This window comes from Daucus carota, chromosome 1 (assembly GCF_001625215.2).
Source record: "Daucus carota subsp. sativus chromosome 1, DH1 v3.0, whole genome shotgun sequence".
NCBI lineage: Eukaryota > Viridiplantae > Streptophyta > Magnoliopsida > Apiales > Apiaceae > Daucus > Daucus carota.
The window spans coordinates 40,473,719-40,496,323 of record NC_030381.2 but is presented as its reverse complement, the minus strand read 5'-3'; the positions used below and the strand labels follow the sequence as shown (position 1 = coordinate 40,496,323).

The window sequence follows — 22,605 nt, the reverse complement described above, 5'->3', positions numbered from 1 at the left end:
ATAGTTACATGTAAATAAAATCAAGTTTAAATCTATTTTATTATAATTTCATTATTTCTTTCATATTCTCAAAAGTTTGTGTAAATCAAATGATAGCTAATGTTGGAAATAGTATAATAAATTATTGAACAAAAAAGAAAACATATATTGTAAAATATTTTATTTTGACAAAGAAGACTATTAAGATGAGGAGGGAATACTTGCATATTTTTTAATATTTATTATTATTTGGAGTAAATCATAGCTTGCATTATATTATATTTTTAAAAATGAGAGGAGTCTGTTGGAGAGCTGGACTCCTAAATCATTCTCGAGAAAATATAATATATCACTCCTAGCAACTTAATAAATTAAGTATTATGATAATTTCAATCTATGGCCAATAGAATTGGAGGGAAGTAAAATTATATTTAACAATAATAAGTTAAGAGCACCTAATTTTCAAGAGCCACGAATAGTCCATTGAATCATTAATTCTTTACGTCCTATTCATATTATTAAAGAATCTCCAATGCGGTTTTTCAAACAAATCTTAACTCTAAACTTAAGAGGGATGTAAAAAAATAAAACTGTAATAAGTTCCTAGTAGTTTTTTAAAAATTTAGGAGTTTACTCCCCATCTTTTTCAAAGAACATCCGGGTGCTCTTGACTTGTTATATTAAATATAATATTCACTTTCTTTATTCATTACAAGAAAATCCGTGATTACCAACGAAGTATTTTGTTGGTAAAATTGATATTCCGTTGGTAATTCAAAATTACGAAAGAATTATCTAACGGAAAAAACTTTTACTAGATAGCCTCGTTGGTAAAATTTTCTCAACAGAATATCTATATTTATAATGGTATTTTTACAACTGATTAAGAGGCTGTTGACTTTAGAAAGAAATTCAATATCTCAACGGATTTTCGTTGTTAACTTGCCAGCGGACATAAAACCGTGGGTATTTTACCAACCGAATGACCTTTTGTTGTAACGTTACAAACAGATTTTTCGTTGTTGAATTACTAGGAGGCGTAAAAATGTTGAAATTATTCCAACATAATGAAATTCCGTTGGTAACTTTACCAACAGAATACCAAGTAAGATTGAAATTCCGATGGCAGCTTTACTAAAGAATACCTAGTATGGATTAAAGTTTAATAATTTATAATTCAGTTCTGTTGGTAAAAACGGTTGGCAAAATTATAATTCTTTTTGGTATATTTAAATCTTTTCAACATCTCTGTATAATACAGTTAATAAAATAAATTGTTTAATTAAATAAAGGGAAAATGACATAAATTAATAAGTAAAAGCAACATCCAAGTTATAATTCAGAAGTCATACAAACTTAATACATAAATAAAATGCAGCCAGTCAGACACTAATGTTTAATTTCCATTCCGATTGTTAAACACTATAGCAAGTTGGCTCTTCATCTCTTCCATCTGCTTTCTGATCTCTTCTAATTCCTTGTTTCTCATCTCCTGTAATTCATTTACTTGGTTCTTCATGTCCTGCAACTCCCCCTGCATTTGCTTATATTTTTCATTGTTGAAGTTGGAGCCCCTGTAACGACTACCCTCAGTTTCTAGTCCATACATAACACTTTGTAATGAACTCATGCCATAAACTTTGTTTTTTTTGTCTAGTCCGCCATCAGCTTCAAGAAACAATTGGTCTTCATCAACAACTCGATGTTCATCAGAACCTTCAATGGGTGTCGAACGTTCCTCACGTAGTGTCTCAACCCTGTTCTGTAAAAAAAAAATAGAATACACCTCACAAAATAAAAATTTAACTGAAAAGAATATGACAAAACAATTATATAAATGCCAACACTACTTGAAACAATTTCAGAATACTACTCACATATACTTGTTCCGCTTTCTTGGTAATAAAAATCTTTTTGTCATGCTTCACCGTATGTGTAACAAGATAAACATCGGCCGGAGTTGGATCTTTACGTTGAGCCTTCGCGGCCTGAAGTTAAAAGTTTAATTTGCAACATTAAAAAAAAATAGAACAAGTCTGCTAAAAGGAAACAAAGGCATTGGAGATATTAAGTTACACATACGGTGAACGGGCCAGCTACATCAATCATCATATTGTACATTAAGTTGTTCTCATCTGTGCCCCGTGAAATATTTGAATAATTTGTTGAAGAATGTTCGACATGTCCATCTTTAATGTATGGCTCCCCATGTCGACTCCATACATAATAATCTTTCACAAATCCATTTTTCAATAAATGTAGCTTCACAGTATCTCCATTCCAATATTTTCGATTCTTACACTTTGAACAAGGACATTGTATGCTTGTCCCGCCCATAGACGTTGGTTGAGATATAGCATAATTCATAAATTCCTCCACACCGGAATTAAATAGAGCATTTAAAAATCCTCTATCATCAATTCTCTCATACATCCAAGATCGGTTATTATTCATTTTTCAAGACAACCTACATAAAAATTCATTAACAACAACAATATGATTATAGAATATAATTATTACTTCAAGCCAATTAGAATGATTTTTTTCAAATTAATAACTAATATTTGAAAATCCTCTGTCATCAATCCTCTCATACATCCAAGATTAGTTATTATTAATTTTTCAAGACCACCTACATAAGAATTCTTTAACAACAACATGATTATAGAATATAATTATTACTTCAAGCCAATTAGAATGATTTTTTCAAATTCTGTCAAAAAAAAGAATGATTTTTTCAAATTAATAACTAATGCATGTTAACATAATTAGAACTATCATTTTGATACATCATGTTTAAATTTATGTATTTGCTAATTATTTTCGTACTTAATATTAATACATGCTTGTTAAAAATTATAATTAATTAAATATATCCAAACTTCCATGTTCAACACACACACATCAATTTCGTTAATTATGAGGACTTATAATGCTATCAACATAGATGAATAATATTACAACATTTAATTAAAATTAGCAACACAAAAAAATTGTATTTCGAATTGATTAGTAATTAGTACTAAAAAAAGATATGAAGAACAACTAACCTTATTTATATGAAAGGAGTAAATCTTCTATGCAAATGGGAGGAATTGAGGTGATATTTTAGCTATTTTCGGATGTCATTAGAGAGAAAATGTGGTGAAAGAAGTTTGGAAGCCGAAGAAAGAAAGAATAGCCTGCTAAAGCTTTTAATATATTTCGAATACTGACGGATTCCCAACGGAATAAATGCTGACCGATCTACTTTACCAACAGATTCCCAACGGAATAAATGCTTACCAACAGATTCCCAACGGAATAAATGCTGACCGATCTACTTTACCAACAGATTCCCAACGGAATAATTGCTGACCGATCTACTTTACCAACGACTTTCCAACGGAATAAATGCTGACCGATCTACTTTACCAACGACTTTCCAACGGAAGAATGGTGACGGATATGCAAGTTGGACCTTATCTTCTCATTTATTCACAAATTAGCGATAGAATTACCAACAGAAATAGTGACGAATAAAGCACCAAGTTACCAACGGAAAATCCGTCGCTATCCTTGATAATTCTGTTACTATAATTTAGCCGGAGATTTTGGCTCCCACATTTTCCAACGAAATATTCCGTTGGTAAATTTTGGTTGGTGAACCGTTGGTAATCTGGTGCTGTTTGACCGTGATCAGCATTCCGTTGGGAATTTGTAACGGAATTGGTTCTTGGGAATGACCAAAATACCATGATCAATACATAACCATATTTGTTTGTAATATAGATTAGTCCCTCTTTCCTACTTATTTCTGTACTTTGTTGCACATTTTAATGTTTCTATAAAATATAGTTTTATAACTTATTTCTAAGATTTTCTTTTTCTGAATAAAAATTTCATATTTGAATTTAACCCAAAAAAAAGAAAATCTTAAAAATAAATCATAGAAGTATAGAACTATATTTTGCAGCAGCATATTGCATATGCAGACATTCGAATGAATATAAATGAAGCAAGAAGGAAGTTCCATTTCAATTCAGATACACTGTTTTGCACATCCAAACTAAATTTTTTGATGGCTTGCAGTTTGCAGATACATCCAGTCATCGTGCATGTATAAACAAAACTACATATAAAGTTTTTTAATGTGTGTTTTCAGATTAAAGAAGATTGTGCAGTTTGCTGGTTTCATCAGTCTTTTGACATGACAGTTTCAAAGGCTCCAACCAGTGCCAAGACTTTGTTTTTCCTCTTAACTCTTAGTTTAGATGCAGTCTCTTCAATCACCTCATTGGATACCGGCGATTCCTTCTTGTCACTCCCTCCTGTAGTGTTGTTATTGTTAATCTTCTTTGTTGTGTCTTCCTTGTCAACTTTCACTTGCTCAATACCTTCCGGCCTCACTTGTTCAACTGCTTTCTCTTTCTCATCACCTGATTTTTCATTCTTGTCATCCACTGCCTCCTTCTCTTCCTCTGGAGCAGCCACTGGATCTTTTTCGTTCGTTTCATTAGTACTCATGTTTACTTCCTCTGATTCTTGGAGTCCATCTTTGGGTGAACTGGCATCATTGCCATTGTCTGCATCTATTTTTGGCTCATCATTGTTAGTACTTTCCTGTTGCAGCTTCTCGGTGACTTCGTTCACTTTGTTCTCCAATTCCACTTCACTTTGTTCAATTTCTGAGACGACTGTACTGGCCTCAGAGAGTAAATAGGCTTCCTCGTTTATTTGGTCTAATTGATCATCGTGTTCCAAATCAACGTTCAGTAAAGTGTCGTCATTTTCATTGTGTGCATCAACTACTGAGGAACAGACTGATTCTTGATCATGGATGTCTTGACAAGATTCGGTTTCTACCTCATGATCAGGCTTTGTGGCATCAATTTCATCAATGCTCTCAGATTTTTGAGGTGAGTCACGGTTAGCTTTACTAGTTGGAGATTTTAAAGTTTTAGCAGCCGCATTGCTCTGAGGCTCCTTTTTTCTATAAACAGCAGTTGTAGCTGGTCTTGTTGCTGGTCTCGCTGATTTTCCAGGAACGGGGTTTCTAGTAACTGTGGCAGCAACCTTAGGCCTGGCCGATGGACTTGCTGGGGTTTTTAACGATGATGAGCTGCGTGACCTCTGAGTGACTGGTTTTGGACGGACACCAGTGCCTGTAGTTTTGGGACTTTTCTCAGCATTAGCAGCAGGATCCGGGCTTTTTGGCTGAGAAAGGGGCCTGCTGCCAAAGGATTTTCTTCGAGCCAAGTCAGGTTTCTGGAGGGTGCTGGTGGAGGCTTTGGTGCTCACCGGCTTTATTGAAGGATCTACATTTGAAGGTTTAGTAGGTTTAATGTGATTGGGTGCTATCGTCGTGGTGGTGGCTGTGTTGACACTTTTTTTCGTGGTATTGGCTGGACGAGGAAACGAAGGAGAATGAGTGATTCTCCTCTTTTCCTTAACAATGCCAGGAGTCGTGTCTTTTGCTCTCGTCGCCATGGGATTGCAGCACCAGGACCTCCTACAAATTATTATCACATATATAAGGTCACTATTCTGAGCTTCATTTTAAATTTGTATTTCATTAATTCATATATACACAGAGAAAGAGAGAGAGGATTGTACCTTAGAGTTGAGCAAAAAGGATGCCCTTAGTTAAGAAAGCCAAATGAATCAAGATTTGATGAGGAGAATATATATGAAAGAAATGTTAGGAAAGTCTGGTTGGATAACTAAAATGAGCGCCAATAATGCACAGCTTATATCTCTGAATGTCTGTGGTGAAATGCAGGTTTGTATTTATGGAAATGCATTTTAAACCTTTCAAAAATATTAAACTAACATCAGACATTATTCTACAAACCACCACAGCATTTATCAAACTGCCCAAATTTAGACAGGCTACAACCCCATAATTCTTTTCTACCTTGATGCCTATTTTAAGAGTGTGGTGATTAAGAGTTTATCCTATGTCGTCCCACGTCCTGGGTTCAATTCTGACTCACCCGAGAAATTCTAATACTCATTTGTAAGGCTATAAGCCATATTTGTCAGGAAAAAAAAAATGTGGGGGCGGATGGGTTTAGTGCAGACTTTTTTGTGGCAGCTTGGGAAGTTGTAGGAGATGAGGTTCCTAAAGCATTGGAATATTTTTTTTCAGTCTATATTCTGCCTCGAATAGTGAATTCTTCAGTGATAGCTTCGGTTTCAAACATCGAATGTCCTTGGAAAATTACTAATATTCGACCATCATGCTGTAACATTGTATATAAGGCATTTCAAAGTTACTTGATGTGCATTAAAGGGGATATTCATAAAGCTTTCCACACTCTAATTACAGATGTCATGGACTTGACTTGTCTATGATATTTTGAGAACTGCAATATTCAGGTATATCAACTTGATTTTTTAACAACTGGAGTTAGCCTTGGCATCGGAGATACTTATTAGCTAAGAGTTAGCTTTGCGGTATGCTTCTCTTGTTTTTAAGAAGCTTTTGCAATTATAGGGATCGATCTTTGTTGTGCTTCTATACAACTTTTTTGCGCTTCTAAAATTTCTTACTATTTTTATAGAGTAGATTTCAGCATGATGTCCAGAGTTTTCAAGAAGCTTTTAATATGATTAAAATTTTTGTCATCTACATTTTTGTGAAAGCGATGCTGCCAAAGAAGCGCATACTCGATTAAAAAAATTTGGATGTTAGCATATCAGCTTATGCATCGCTTTTATAATAAAGAAACGTAAGTAAGATTAACAAAAAAATGGCGGATATTCGATTTAAAAAGTTTGGACGTTAGCATAAATGTTTAGAGCTTATTAGCATGCCCGGCTTTTATAATATAAATAGCATGCCCGGCTTTTATAATATAAAGAGAAAAGTGCATTTTGTCTATGTATATTTTTGGATTTGTTAGCATGCCCGGCTTTTATAATATAAAGAGAAAATATGTATACTTTTGAATTCCATCAATTAATATATTTCAATCATGTCTTGTCAACAGCATTGAGTTAAAATGCTGATAGATGGTAGCATTAAAAGTAAGTATAATATTGCAAGTGTTGCAAAATTCAAAGTGCACTTTAAACTTAACTACACCAATTAAGAAAAATCTTGAAATGTTGTACTGCAAGTTCAGATTTTTGAAGTACAATATTTTGAACACCGTAAACCGTAAAATCTTGAAATGTTGTATTGCAAGTGTAAATTTTTGTAGTACAGTTTTCTAAGAGTCGTAAAGCCCAAAATATAGGTAAACAACATGTAAAAATATACACAGACAAAATGCACTTTTCTCCGCTTTTCAAGAAATTGGCTACCATTAAATAGATCTTAACCGAGTAATAGAAGAGAGGTTGAGAGGTTGAGAGGGTATAATTATATATATTTTTAAAAGTTCTCCCTCTGTGAAAAAACTCAAACTTTCACTCTCCCTCTCAGTCCCTCCACGATCACACACACAAAAGCACAAAAAGGTAAGAGATGGTTTGGGATACCACAGTTGCCCCCTCAATGGCCTCGAAACCTCACTCTAAAATGGAGACAATAGAATCAGCGGAAAAAGAATATAACGTCCAAGAAAATCGATGCTGATGATGATCCTTAATGACTTAATACAATCTCTAAACAGTAGATTATTTTTCTTGTTTGCAGGGTGAATGAGGGTTGTGTAGAGGAAGAGACGTAAATACCCCTTCACTTTATGTTTTTTAATTAAGTTAATGGTTGAAAACTAACGCCCTTAACGGCAGCCAACTTTTTAAAAGATGGAGTCGCATGTCAGCCACCTTTCTGCTAATTTTAAAATTCAGCCACATTTTTGCAAATCAGTGTAAACTGTAGTCACACCCCTGTAATTTACTCCAACTTGGAATCAAAACAGATGGATAACTCACTTTTTGATGAAACTACAGCAGTTGGACAGCATGCTTTTGACCAGGTGAAACAATCACATCCATGGCAAACCTAAAATATCAAGGAGCCTTGTAAAATTTAGGCCAGGATATAAACCTTACAAACTGGTACTAATTTTTATCTGATCTGAACAGATCCAAATATCTAGGAAAAAATCTCAGCCAGTTAATAGATATATATCCGATTCATTAACTTACTGAAATTATCAGAAGTCTCTTGCTCCGAGAACCTTTCTTCTACCCCTACTAAAAAAACGATAAATGAAGGAGTGAGTGTGTATTCACAACAGCAACATATGTATCTACAACACATTTGGTCATCAGAACCACGTCACACATAATATAAATAATATTTTTATTAATAATATGAATAACAAACAATGTCATCAAGCCACAACTGATCTTGCAACTAACAAAACAAGTTTCTTATTAATGTAGTTTGTCTTTACAGTCTTTGTATCCACTAATTATCAACTTTCGAAAATTATACTTGCTTGTCTGATAGTTACATTTTGTTTCTGCCCTTATTTATTTATTTATTATTTTATTTTTTTTAACGTAGGAACCCGCAGCCGCTACCCTATGGGTGCGCACTGGGTAAACCCACGAGCTCACGTAATAGCCTGCAAACCACGTGAACCAAGGTAAACCGCACTTAAGCGACAGGCTCTGGCCCAAGAGGCATAATCACAAATATCGCTCCCTTCGGGAGTCGAACCTGTGACCAAGAGGGTACAAGTCCCCTCTTTAACCAGCCGAACCAGCCCGCACGAACCTGTGACCAAGAGGATACAAGTCCCCTCTTTAACCAGCTGAACCAACCCTTGCGGGCTGTTTCTGCCCTTATTAAGCTTGGTGGAAATGGATAATCACCTTTCTACACCACCTGTTTATTGTGCACTGAATGACCTAAGGGTGTTGGCCCTCTGGGGCACAATTACTGACAGAAAGGCCCTGTTTGGCACGATATATTAAAATGGCCCTAGGTGTCACCCCAAAACGCGTCTTCAACAGGCGTTTCGGGTAAAACGTCACTTCGCCAATATAATATACAGTACGAATTAATCATTCCACAACCCAAAGCTAAACCCTAAATGTTAACGATTGTAAATAAATTTATTCCGCCGGTTTCTCGACTTTAGGACCTTCGGCCCTGCAGCCTCGCATTAATTAGGGTTTAGGCTCGAGGGAGTAGGGCCTAACGGCCCTGCACCCACAATCCTAAACCCTAACCGTCGGCCAATTTAATATACAGTACGAATTAATCATTCTACAACCCAAAGCTAAACCCTAAATGTTAACGATTGTAAATAAATTTATTCCGTCAGTTTCTCGGCTTTAGGGCCTTCGGCCCTGCAGCCTCGCATTAATTAGGGTTTAAGCTCGAGGGAGTAGGGCCTAAAGACCCTAAACCCTCAATTCTAAACCCTAACCGTCAGTCAATTTAATTTAAAGTATAAACTAATCATTTTAAAACCCAAAAATGAACCCTAAAATATTAAAAACTATTAATTTGAAGTTTTTATTATAAACAACAATTTAATTTCAAGTATAAATAAATTATTCTAAAATCCAAAAGTGAATCCTAAAATATTTAAAAACTATTAAAACTATTAAAACTATTAATTCTAAAGTATATGTAAAATATAAAAACATATATTATAAACGTGACTGTAGGTGACGTTTTGTCTGAATAACAAATAAAAAAGTACAAAACATGGATGCGTCTGGCATTTTAAGGGGAGTTAGGAAACGCAGGTTAAAGTTTGGTTTTCGAGTGACAGAGCGGGGCCATATTTTTATATTGTGCCAGTTGGGTCATTATGTGTCACAAAGGTGACACTCAAGGCCTTTTCTCATGACCTAACATGTATTATTGGAAGTTTAATATTGGTGAGAATTGTGACCAAAAGAAGCATGATATAACAAGAAAAACAAGGAAATTCCGTACTCTCGACCAACTGATTCAGTTGAAGAAGAGGGTTTGAATTGGAAATGTACCAAGATAAGGGGCAATGCTGAGGATTGGAGAGGAACGCTTCTACACTCGATGTCAGAAAATGTGGAGGCTTAAAACATGTGATCAACGACTTGTAGGACGAAAGTAGTTATTGTATTTTTTGGAGATGCCTTTAGAAGATCACGGCTTCCACAGTTCCACCTTAATTTTTTCTTGCACAACTAAGTAGCACCTCTAATGGTCGGATCTGGGTGAGGGTCATTTGAAGCAGTTGAAATGGTTGCACCTTATGATAATCAGCCATTGTCACCATATCATTGTCACGATGTTATAAAATTTTAGCAAAATAAGGTGACATTTATATCTGCTAACTTTTACAGCAACCAATTCAACAAACTTAAATCTTTCTGTTGTACTCAAAGTTTGACAAGTTGGCACGTACAAAATGCGAAAAACGTCGTCAAGCTATAAGATTATATACAATCATGTATACGGTGACTGGTATTTTGTTATCATTAAGTCGAGCAGCATGTAACTAACAATACAAATCCTATAAATCAGGCAATAACTTCCACATTTATTTTGCTATAGATTTGTGTTTACAGTATCTTTGTGTCAACCTATGAGCATGTGCATATCAGGACTTACTCAGTTCAAGCTACATATAAAAATTTGCAACAAGTTAGAGTTTAAGCAAATTTGTCCTATATTTAACAGCAACAATGTATTAGTATATATAATAACCATATAATGTATTGGCTTATGATCTGTGACGAAGAGAAAATCATCTAATATGTATTCGGTCAAATAATTTTCTTTTATGTACAGCAGAAGCAACTTGCTAGATAATCTTTATAGTGCCAAGTCACGCTAGTAAGGAACTTCTACTCTTTTAAGTTATTAAACCTCAACAAACCAGATGGTATATTGTAAAAATCACGAGATGTACCTGAGACACAGAATCTTGACTGTTGCTGGGCGAGGGACCATCACTGTAGAACACTGACTCCGGCATTTGGTCTTCTGCAAGTTCTCTCAATCTCTCGAGTTCGGGCATGACAACACTGCCAAGATCTGGCCTGTCCTTTCTTCTTAGCTCAGCACACTTGAGGGACATCTTGGCAAAGCCTAATGCTTCTTCGACAGGCCAATCAGGAACAGCTTGATCCAGAATTTCATGAAATTTCCCCTCTTCTATAGCCCTTTCAACATGGTGAGTTAAACCCATAGGTGGCTTGGCAGTTATTATCTGTAAGAACATGATTCCTAAAGAGTATACATCAGACTTTACACCTAGCATGCCTGTTTGTTGATACTCTGGATCTATATAACAGAAAGTTCCAGCTGTGGACGTCATATGATACTGTGTAACAGCATCCGCAACAGATGGAGGAACAATCCTGGCCAATCCTACGTCACTAATCTTGCTGACAAAGTTGCGGTCAAGCAAGATATTTGCAGGTTTTAGGTCTCGATGTACCAGTGGTTCAGGTTTCGTCTGGTGAAGAAAAAGAAGAGCCGCCCCAATTTCAGCTGCAATCCGAAACCTATGCTGCCACGAGAGTGGTTTTGAGTTTCCTTTCAGCGAGAGACGGTCTTCTAAACTTCCATTTGACATATACTCATAAACTAGGCATCCATACTCAGGACAGGCCCCTAGGAGGAGAACCATGTTAGGATGGCGTATGCAACTCAGTATTTCCACCTGGGAATGTTTTCCACAATGTGCATATTAAGAATACATACACATATGTTAATTATGCAGGGCAGTTGCAACACAAAATTTAATTTCACCATATAGTGAATAGAGTTCTTATACTGTCTTGTTTGTATATTAATTATATTACCACACAAATTTATTCTATAATTTTACCTAATCATAATTATACATAATACCACTAGAGTATACAGCTTTCCTTTGAAAAAAAATTCCATAATTTTTATTTTATCATATTTTAGTCAGTCCGTTTACATAATATCATTGGAGATGCAATAAGATATACAACATGAGTTTGACACATGAGTAGGGCTAATGTCAATTGTCCTTTGTTTTAGGTATGACTTAAAAGTTAAATATGTCCAATTTCAAAATTTGATTTGTATTCTAATACAAAATGTTATAAATAGTTTTAAAAATAATAAAGTGTTATGTAAACAACAATTCCCATATTTAATCAATTAAGAACCTAAAACATAAGGAGGGACGGATAAAGTATATTTCAAAATTAGAAAGGAAAATAACTATAACATGAAATTGAAATTTATATAAAAAAATGTTGATTAAAGATATGATTTAAACTAAAGGCCCGTGCGACACGGGCATTTACACTAGTTCTTTCGATGCGCACAGTTATAGAAATACGTGATGTATATTAAGCTCATTGTATTAAAGATATTATTCGGTAAATTTGACTATAGGGTCATTTATTACTGCTTTTGCTTCGTTGTTGTAGCTATCAACAGATTTTGGTATTATCGACAGTGACTGATAAAAACATAATTTTAAGAGAAACAAATGTATTAGGGAACATAATAAGCACATGTCGTACTAATTTAGAGATGCTCATTACCCACATAGTACCTCTTGTTGAAACTGTGACTTCCCCTGAGCTGCATCTGGCCGTAGAACCTTGACAGCAACGGGCGTATGGTCCAGGTAGCATTTAAAAACTGGCCCATAACCTCCTTCACCAACTTTACGTTTTTGTGAAAAGAACTCCGTTGCAGCTTCAATTTCCTCGATTGAGTACTTCCTGTACCTGACATCTGATTTACCAAGGGTATCTAGTACTTGATTTTTCTCTTCAGCCTCTTTGAGAGCTTTCAGTTCAGCACTTCTTCGTTTCTGTGCTTCTATTTCTGCAAGCCTCTGAGCAGCCTCAGCATGCTCTATAGCCGCTCTGTACTTGGCCTTTTCCTTTTCGACAGCTGCCATAACAGATTCTTCAGCTATTCGTGCCTCTTCTAATTTCCGCTCTTCTTCCAGTTTCCAGCGCTGTAGCTCCATCGCCTGAACTCAATAAAGATAAAATGAGCAGTGTAGAAATTCATTAGTAAGAGGCCAGTGTTCCTTCATAAATGGCTGAATCAGCAATTTTGTGGCCTGATGTAAATTGCCATTAATTACACGTGTTTCTTCAGGAATACCACATATTGAGGCAAAAAAAGTAAAGGAAAAATGTTGCACCTTTTGTTTTGCCGAGAGTGCTTCTTTGCAAGCTGTACTGTACATGTCCATTGTTTGCTTGAGCTCTATCTTAAGCCTTCTCATCTCAGCTTCAACATCCTCCTGCAAGTTAAGGATAAAGCATTAGTATACGTATACTCATATTTAGTTCAAGACAATAAAGGACAATATAAACACCACAAGTCATAAATCAAGCATGCTTGGTCAGTGAGCTTCTAATGGACTTGGAATCTTAGTTACTTGAAGAATCTCCTTCATTCCACTAAAAAATTATTTAACTAGACTAAAGTTCTATGGAGACCACTTTTTGTCGGAGACCATGCATGTTCTGCAACCAAAATATTACAAAATTTATTATTTTACAAAGCATGTTGTATGAATTGTGCCACTTCATTGAAAATCTAAAAAATGTATGTTTTGCAGAACCTATTTTTCGCAATTTCCTGCTTATAAAACATATATGATTCTTCAATATTTCTAATTAAATAAGGTTTTCATTGAATATGTTTGCAAAATTGTAAGTTTTGCTATGTTTTAATTGCAGAACATGCATGGTCTCCGATGAAAAGCAGTCTCCACAGAACTTTACTCTATTTAACTATGGCTAGGTATAACTAAATCTGATATTCTTTGGTATGGAACGCTAAAAGCACTTCGACATCACTAGAAACACACTTCTATACTTGGCATTTGTAGAGTTACCAAATGGTTTATACACACCACCTCTAACTTTACAAACTATATGACTAGTGGGAAAGGATGGCAGAGTAGATGGGTACTATCCATTTGGCATATCCCTTTTTCTACACCAGAAGTAAGGATCTGATTAAATATACAATCAAAACAATGGTGGTGAACATTAAAATAAAATCACTTGTTAAAGAAATTGGGGTGTTTGATTAGGTAATATAAACTGTGTGGATCTTAATAGAAGAGACAAGAGGAAGCATGAGAGATATTGCACTGCACACTCGCGAACATAGCTTCAATGCATTGTTCTGATTGCGTGTAATACAAATCATAATAGAAGCATGCTGAAATTCAACAGTCGAAGGACTCAATAAACTGTATATACATTGTAATTTAAACAACTTTCTTTAGCCTCATCTGTCCCCTACGTAATTATATTCAAAAATAAGGATTCAGTCACTTACCCGAAGAAAAAACAAATAGATCAGAGTTCAGTGAAACAAACCCATTTTAATCAAAACTTCAAATGCAACAATTTAATGAATTTTCCACTGATGCTGCAGGATGAAAGAAAAATGAGATCATAGCTCTGGATGCGACTGAACTATTTGAGACAGCAGAGAAGACCCTAGTGGGAACTGATTCCTGTGTTTCTCTACTATATATATTTTCTGTTTGTCATGCATGTAATTGGTATCAACCAATGTCAAGTGGATTTCCTATTTTTGTTTCAAGATAGAGTACGAAAATAAATTTCCATATATCACTATTTGATGCAGGTAGAATCAAGATCTAAATACTTACAACTGGCTGTGAAGCAGATGAACTACCGTCAGATGAGGCATATGAAATGTCAGTAGCTGTGACGGTGTCCACCGATGTACGCCCAAAGTCATACCCTTGGCTGTCTGCGTCTGATATGTTAGAAAGCCTAGTGGGGGTCGAGCTCATGTCAAAACTGTCACTGAATGCCGGAAACATGTATTCTGCGCTAGGTCTACCAGAACTAACAAACGATATGTCTATATTAAATTGTGACAAATCTCCATACGATATTCCATTTAGGTCATTCCTCTGCGGGAGCGGTGATCTGTTTCCAGTGACAAATATACATTATGAGTATCGACTTTATTCCTTATAATCAGTTGAACCACAGTTTTTAATTTCGAGAACTATTTGTTGTGCATTATATCTATATAGTCAAGAATGACTTTACAGTGTGCCGTGTGCACATCTGAAGAAGCAAGCCTATTTTTCTGCCAGGACATTTAGGCGACACCCTAAAACCATGGTTCGTCCTCAGACTAACTCTAGCCTACTATATCTACAATGTAGTATGAAATCAGATGCATAAGTTTTTATAAAATCTATTTGAAGCATTTTGATTAAGTTAAGTTTCGTCTTACTTGAAGCTTGAATCAGTTTGACTGATTTGTGAGGATTGATCGAACGGTGGTCTTTGAACTCCTGTAAGAAAATACGTACAAGTTAGCAGAAACAAAGTATCTGAAGGCAAATAATTCATACCCTCTACCTTTTCAGTTTTGAGATAGAATTTCATCTTTCAACTTGTCTATTTGTGAAGTGGTGATAAAATTAGAGTAGATGGGTAAACTTAATTATGTAAGAAACGTTGGAACCTATGGAGTAAAAATTAGCTAGAATATAAATGTCGTATCTATTGCAGGCTGTAGCAATTCATAAACCTTTTGAGGCAAATGCATTTGGTGATGATATCTCTGCATCAGTTTTTGAGCTGGCTTGATACAGTAGTTGGTTACGGAGTGGTGAATAGGGTGGAGCAGATCGAGAAGAAGACCGCGTAATAGAAATCTTTCCTTTAGATATAACATAGACTGTACAAAAATCTGGTAGCCCTTTTAATACACTTCCTGGAATATCTTTTAACTTGAATCTCCTGTAAGAAAACGACAATGAATTCAGTACTTGAGATTACATGATGATGAACTTGCGCCTTTATGTTGCATTCAATTGGATGGAGTGAAATGTGATAAGAATAGAATGAAAAAATGTGAAGAAGAATAGAAGTGGAGTATCCTGATGAATTAAGTGAGGGTGAATTTATGATGACGAGACTTGAAAAAGATGTGAATAGGAGATTAGAATGAGCATTTATTCCAAATTAGAGGCATAGAATCTCGTTTAAATTTGACGAATGTAATGGAGGAATGAATGAAAATTCTGCCTACATGGTTTACATATAATTTTAACTTTATTCTGTTCTCAACTCGCTCTGTCCAACCAAATACCGCAAAATAGTAAGCATTTGGACATTTAGTATATATAATCAGGAAAGTCCAAGTAATTTTGTAATAAGGACTTGTGAAGAAAATAATTAAGGGTATATTCTGGGGGATTTTCTTTTGTCAGATCTGTGTAGTAACATAACTTTTAATAACTTTCCATGGTAACTTCTGCTATTCCACCTTAGCAAGATACCGGCTTGAGCTGTTACATTTCATTCAAGCTATTCAAGCTTAAACGTGTATACACGAGCTACAATTGAGGAATGCCACACAAAGAAATATAATAGGAGGAGAAGTAGAAGATAAATGTTGAAGAACTCAACAACTATTGCTTTCTGGTTCTGCAAAAATGCATGACTTGAAACTAGCAAACATCATAGATATCAACATACCTCAGGCATCACTAATAATACTTATCCACTACTCCCTCCCTTCCAGTAGGACATATCACCTGTGATCTTTCTATGGGAAATGTAGTAATGCCGATGTAATTGTAGGTAAGACCATAAGTATTTGTAATATAAAACCTAAATTTATAGATATATCATAAAAGTACATTACTATGTTGTGATGCCCTCATAAATTAATATTTATCTCGAGCCACCCAAATGAATCTCATTTGAAAACTGCAACTGCAAAAGATATAATTAACTCAAAATATTATGCGTACCTGAAAAGGCCCCCCTTTGAGCCGGCACCCAGAACTAAAACTTCTATTGCTGATTCTGCAACGTAGTTAACTAATCCTTTGGCTATATCAGTATCTTCTATCACAATATCTTGACAGTGAATCTGATCATATTGATGATATGTAACATGGATTAAGATGTAAATGAAAATTATCAGTAATTACTGGTATGCTAGTTATGTGTTATGCTTCAACTGCTTATTCTCAACTTATAGTTAATGAAATGCAAAAAAAATAAAGCTAGAATTCTCACATCTTTACGGGTACAAAAACAACGGAAAGGAAGGAACAATTCTTTGATGGACTGTGGATCCGCATCCCCAGTTTCTTCAGAAATCCGATTTGATCCTGAATCCAATATTTTAAACAGACTTAATTTTGTTGTAAACGAATTTCGCTCAATCTAATACTTGTCACAGAAGGTGATTAAACATGAAGAAGAATCTTGCTTTCGAGTTTAGTATGACACTGATAAAAGAATAATCGTATTAAGCAATATCTATAACTATTGCTGGACGGTAGACGGTTTAGACTTGTCTTTTTTTCATTTTCTTACTCCTTCAGCATACGAAATTGTCCAACTCGCAGCTTAAAAAAAGGAGAATAGAGAACCTAATAAGGGCACAGAATTGATGAAGTTTCTATGACGGTGTGTCCAAACACATGGTGATTGGCTGATTGCTACCCGTATCTGCAGTTCCTTATTGGCTGTGCTGAGGCCTATGGCATATGATGACCCGACTTACAAAACAAAAAGAAATTAAGCCAACTATACAACTGAGGCTCCACAAAAAGCTGATTTGTGTGTTGCATTTGCTTCACAATCATTTCTTCACATATATGGAGTAGATTATTTTGATTATTTCATTAAATACTTGAAATCCTATACCACAAAATGTACTAAATCTCAACTTCCCCCCAAGATGGGTTTATACAGCAAACATACTCAGTTGAATATTCAAGTACTTTCTTTTTGGGTGATTTTAACTTAATTTTCCACTTGTTTCTAATATCCGATCCTTAATGAATCGGATGCTTTTGCCATTACATCTATTGTTCCACCAAATACTATTGTTAAAAAATTCTCATACGGCCAAAGATCACACTGGCTTAGCTCTAGACAGTATACATAAAACACACACACACACAGAGAGAGAGAGAGAGAGGGAGGGAGGGAGAGAGGGAGAGAGGGAGAGGGGGAGAGAGAGATAGAGAGAGAGAGAGAGAGAGAGAGAGAGAGAGAGAGAGAGAGAGAGAGGTACTTGGAGGGAAAAGGGATACAGAGGGGGGTCCCTGTACTTTAAGCTTGACATGCAACAGAAAAACAGTTTGGCCCCTGTTGAGAACAGAATCAACAGCCCATTTCATAGCTACTTGGCTTCCTTTATCTTTGCCTATTGCCACTGCCACCAATTTATTTTTTGTAGCAGCAGCCATTCCGCAAATGCCAATTTACTTGTATTTCAACAAGATCCACAATTTCGCAAACATTCTTTTCTTTCTTGGCTTCTGGAACTTGTTGATCACACAAGTTCTTATTATAAAATAAACCATGTGATTTGTGTTGGGAAAAAGAGAAGATTTGTTTGTACGAGTGTGAGGAGCTCCATCTTTAACGGCTTTGCTGTTTCACCTGTATGCTGACTTGTGCATTTTTCTGACATTTGCTTTCTTCTTATCAAGTTTAAAATGTAATTATATTTGAATTCGTTCAAAATTCTATGTTGTGAGACCGATTAATCCTTATTCCGCAACTCACTGGACCGATTAAATATACGATTATTCACTTAATCATTCAATTAATATCCAATCAATCCAATTAATCTCCGATTAATCTTTGTTCGGTGACTTCATCGATCAAATCCGAGTTTCGATTTTTACAGCACACTTAAAAGATAGATCGATATATTTTAACTCAAATTATATGTGTCCAATATATGAGCTACGCAGCCACGCGTCTCAATAAACAAATTCAATTGAATTTGAAAAAAAAAGTATAATTTATCTCTAGATTATATTATAATGTCACAATGTTTAATATTAGTAGAAGGGTGTTGAATACGATACTCATTATAATTTAAACATATTAGTTCATCAATCATATATCCTTTTTAAAAAAATATATAAATAATTATATTTAATTGACTATTTTTGTTTGACCGAAGATTATCCTTAAATATCATTTTATATAACTATAATTATAAAAATCATATTTGAGCAAATTTAAATACGTAGTTATACTTTGAAAGCAATCTCAAAATAAGCTCATGCAACATCAAGCTGTCTATTATATCATCTTGGCTAATTGTGGTGCAAATAAATACCGGAAATTGAAGTTATGTGGGATCCATTCAATATTCTGGGACAGCTTATTTTCTTGTTGAGGCTGATGAATGCAATTCTGCAGAACACAGTAGGATGTTGAATGCTCAATCATCTGAAATAAGGCTGCTGAACTTAATCCCAACTCTTTTGCATAAGATTCCACAATCTTTGGTATAAAAATCTTTCTCCCATTTTCTATCTTGCAACTAGTCCGCAGATACTCCTGTTTCGCCATCTCAAGTTCTTGCATCAGCCTCTTCGGTGTGTATACCCGAACCTGCAGAACATTTTAGCTGATTAGGTGAAACAGATTCTTCAGGTAGTGATCAGTTATGCCAGGGCCTAGATTTTCTCAAATTTAGTCATGTAGAAACCGTAATTTTAAGGAGATCAATTAAAATTATGGGATGAGACTTTACCACTGGATCAGAGTAGCTTCCTGAAGTTAAAGCAAACTTTACCAGAGGTTGAGGGCACCCTACTGCATACAGTTTTCCAAGTTCTCCGTGCTTGAATTTTGACTTGCGAAACAACAATGACTGGAACCACTGCAAGACAACTCAAAATTTCAGTATCTTTGGACATACCATAGTATAGAATAATACAATATCTTGTAAAAGACTGCATATACTTGACGAGGGCGGGGCATTTGGCATCCTAGTATTGAACTTTGTATCATGTCAACCGTTATAGTGTGGCCTCCAACGTTATAAGCAGCCTGGAACAAAGCACTAGTTATGAGGTTATGGAATTAATATAACATTGCCCTGTTCACAGAATCAGTTGACTGAATTAGTCATGTACCTCGACAACTAAGGAGTTTCTCTTGAGATTATTTTGTGGAATCCCGTGCACCAAAAAGACCTGAAAACAGTCCATTATTCATTGGATTAATACGGTTGGCAACAAGAAACAAGAGTAGGCTAAGAAATATAGTGAGATATGTGGAGTGGTGGTAGTAGATTATTACATGCATTACTAGTACATTGTGTACATTAATCCAGAAAGCTAGCTTCTCCTCGTGTTTCAGCTTTCTTGGATCAACGTTCTCCAACTTAGAGACTAGGGACCTGTAGACAAGCGAATTAACAGAAATACAGATCTTTTCAAGTAAACAACGGATGGCCTCATTGTCGTATAGTGTGCAGAGGATAGGACCTGATATCATGCAACCCTAATCTTCATATATAAAATATAAAACACATTTGTGCATAATTCGTGTGGAGAAGTACTAAATCAACTAATATTATAAGCATTGTACATAACCAAGGCCAAGGCCAAAGGTTAAGAAAAACTTGAGTTGGTTTTAGTAAAGAATGATGTGATTTATATGTATTTTGCGTAAGAACAAGGACTGAATCACAAACCTAAATCTTTTCAGCATTTGTTCAACACCTGTCAATCTTGAAGCATCAATCCCTTGAATTTCAACCATTGCTGAGTATGGACCACTTAATTCTTCTGAATCTTCAAGATGGGAGGAGTTGCCATACCATGTGTTGTACGAAGAGTTTCTCCTGTCTTGTGGAGGAGACTCACTCAGTGATGAGGAGAATGAAACAGGAGAAGCGGGTGATTCATAATAAAGCAAAGGGGGCTCAGCAAGTCTGCAATATATAGTTGTAATGCACTTGACCATTTCCTCAGAAAGCCTGTTGGGTGTTTGCCTAACATGGTCAAGGCCAACACCAGACGCCTTCTCATCAACCTGACAAAAAACAAACTTTTGTTAGTATTAAGTATTTCCATCAGACAGAATTCTTGTAGCTGGGGCATATAAAGTACCTCTTGTGCTGACAAAGGCAAGGAGTGGAAAGAGTGCATAGGTTCAATAGTTTCTCTATGATCACAAGTTGTATAAGATGCATTCTGAGACAATGACAAGTGGCTACGATACCGAATACTCGAACACAACTGTGCCTGTGATCCACAGGCACTACTACTACTCCTACTACCTCTGTTGGCAGCATCCTCATCTGTTCCAACTCGACGACGTCGTGAAGCAACAGACAAGTCATCATCCAGTGGAACAAAGGACAATGCCTTGTTGTCATAGGTTTGCTGGTACATTGAAAGAAGATTTTTCTCTATTTTCAGAACTTGCATGTCCAGAAAAGCAATTTCCTTCACCAGTTCTTGTGCATGCTGATTCAAAGCACAAGACAAAACATGTTCTAGTTAAGTCACCATTGCTTTGAATGCAATATTTGTAGGATGAAGATGAATTTACCTTAGGATTGTGAGGAGAATCAAAGCTCTGTAGATGCTTCTTCTTGTCATTCATACATCTCTCTGTTTCTTCCATCACTTTTTACCAAACACATTCTTCATCCACCCATCCATCTAATACCATACTTCTCTGTTATTAACATTGATAATTAATTAATTTAACAAACAAATCAATCAGTTATTTGATCGCTCCTGTATTTCCGTATTTTCCACATTATGGTTCTTCGTGATTCCATAATCACCCACTCTTACATATCAAGTGATTGAATTTTATTTAGGCTACTACTATACTTGATAAGCAACACAATGAATATAATATGGTAATTACCACTCATCTAGCTTTTAATGGGGGAAATTCTAAACCAGATTACCTTTCAAAAATATTATCAATCTTTTTTTTTATCAAAAAATATTATCAATCTTACTGTCCAAATCTTCAATACAACCTCCGTATGATCAATATATTATTATATCTATTTCCAGTTTAGAAAAATATTTTACTTTCATATTTTGATTAATAATATATTATAACCTAGTAGTTAAGGGTTTGGGTAAAGATGTCGTAGAGTTGATTGTAATATTTTAATATTTTAGTAAAGATGTAGGTTATGTTTGGGAGTGCTGCTAAAAATTGTTGTGCGGTCAGAAAAAGTGCTGGTAAAAAAAAGTGATGTTGTAGAAATCAGATAACTGTTTGGTAATTTTTTTGATATTCTTCAATACAATCTCAAAATTGTTGTCCTTGCAAAACCATCAGGGCATCCTTAGGAAACAGCATTCCTCTCCACCAGTCATTCAGCTATGAAACCTTCAAGCTCGCCATCATAAAATTATGAATCAACTCTCAAGGTGGGGAATAATCAACGACAACTTCATAGATAAATTTTAATAACATGTTGTCAACAGCAATGCAATCCTCTACATGATCAATTAGGTCCACATCACTGATAACATCAAAGGGAATCAATTTTTCAGATCTAATACACACCGAGGTCTGTGCACACAGAACGATCATCATAACAGAGCAAATCCACAGCCTACAGCTCTCTCGTTCAGCGCAAACTCTCGCCATTGCGCAATTCCAGAGCTATCAAACGCGATATTTTCGCAATTGAATCAAATCAAATCAAATCGCAGGATGTGTATGCATGTACGTGAATCTATTTTCTGCTGCTTCGAAAAGTGTTGCGTAGATCGAAAGGAGAGGGAAAGGTTTGTTAGCTTTGTCAAATTGTTCGGGCGGGATTTGTACTGATTATATTAAATAGATTAATTAAATATTTATAAAGGTTACATAAATTAATGCAGCTCCTGCGTACATACAATTATATAAACGTTGGGAGCTCGAGAGCATTCATAACTTTACTCTTCTGGGACGTGTTTCAGTTCCACTTAA

The 22,605-nt window shown here is 35.4% G+C and overlaps 4 protein-coding genes across 7 annotated transcripts; all 4 read right to left on the bottom strand.

Annotated features, from left to right (window-relative positions):
* Positions 1–1,266: 1,266 nt before the first annotated feature.
* LOC108193726 (uncharacterized) lies at positions 1,267–3,177 on the bottom strand. Of its 3 annotated transcripts, none has more exons than XR_010287217.1 (4): positions 3,030–3,177; positions 2,062–2,446; positions 1,853–1,967; positions 1,267–1,741 (listed from the first exon to the last, which is right to left on the bottom strand). XR_010287217.1 is itself a non-coding variant. In XM_017360529.2 (4 exons), exons 2-4 carry the CDS (start codon positions 2,431–2,433, stop codon positions 1,376–1,378), a joined length of 849 nt encoding a protein of 282 aa, XP_017216018.1. In that variant the 5' UTR covers positions 2,434–2,446; positions 3,030–3,177; the 3' UTR covers positions 1,267–1,375. The 3 variants fall into 3 exon arrangements, 2 of the variants coding, with proteins under 2 accessions (XP_017216018.1, XP_063940027.1); XM_017360529.2 differs by having other exon boundaries at positions 1,857–1,967; XM_064083957.1 differs by having other exon boundaries at positions 1,863–1,967.
* Positions 3,178–3,963: 786 nt separating this feature from the next.
* Positions 3,964–5,836, bottom strand: LOC108195898 (uncharacterized). Its single transcript, XM_017362916.2, has 2 exons — positions 5,575–5,836; positions 3,964–5,470 (listed from the first exon to the last, which is right to left on the bottom strand). Exon 2 carries the CDS (start codon positions 5,446–5,448, stop codon positions 4,156–4,158), a length of 1,293 nt encoding a protein of 430 aa, XP_017218405.1. The 5' UTR covers positions 5,449–5,470; positions 5,575–5,836; the 3' UTR covers positions 3,964–4,155.
* A 1,401-nt stretch (positions 5,837–7,237) lies between these two features.
* On the bottom strand, positions 7,238–18,311 carry LOC108204349 (U-box domain-containing protein 52-like). Of its 2 annotated transcripts, none has more exons than XM_017373737.2 (11): positions 17,918–18,311; positions 16,909–17,003; positions 16,638–16,759; positions 15,407–15,618; positions 15,107–15,167; positions 14,505–14,790; positions 13,011–13,112; positions 12,405–12,833; positions 10,773–11,528; positions 8,062–8,109; positions 7,238–7,915 (listed from the first exon to the last, which is right to left on the bottom strand). In XM_017373737.2, the coding sequence occupies exons 1-10, from the start codon at positions 18,090–18,092 to the stop codon at positions 8,107–8,109; spliced, it is 2,241 nt and encodes a 746-aa protein (XP_017229226.1). In that variant the 5' UTR covers positions 18,093–18,311; the 3' UTR covers positions 7,238–7,915; positions 8,062–8,106. The 2 variants fall into 2 exon arrangements, with proteins under 2 accessions (XP_017229226.1, XP_063940020.1); XM_064083950.1 differs by having other exon boundaries at positions 8,062–8,106.
* Positions 18,312–18,942: 631 nt separating this feature from the next.
* Positions 18,943–21,285, bottom strand: LOC108222649 (uncharacterized). The gene is made up of 8 exons (XM_064086434.1): positions 21,211–21,285; positions 20,766–21,125; positions 20,299–20,688; positions 19,951–20,154; positions 19,785–19,844; positions 19,612–19,698; positions 19,400–19,528; positions 18,943–19,257 (listed from the first exon to the last, which is right to left on the bottom strand). Exons 1-8 carry the CDS (start codon positions 21,283–21,285, stop codon positions 18,943–18,945), a joined length of 1,620 nt encoding a protein of 539 aa, XP_063942504.1.
* Positions 21,286–22,605: the final 1,320 nt, after the last annotated feature.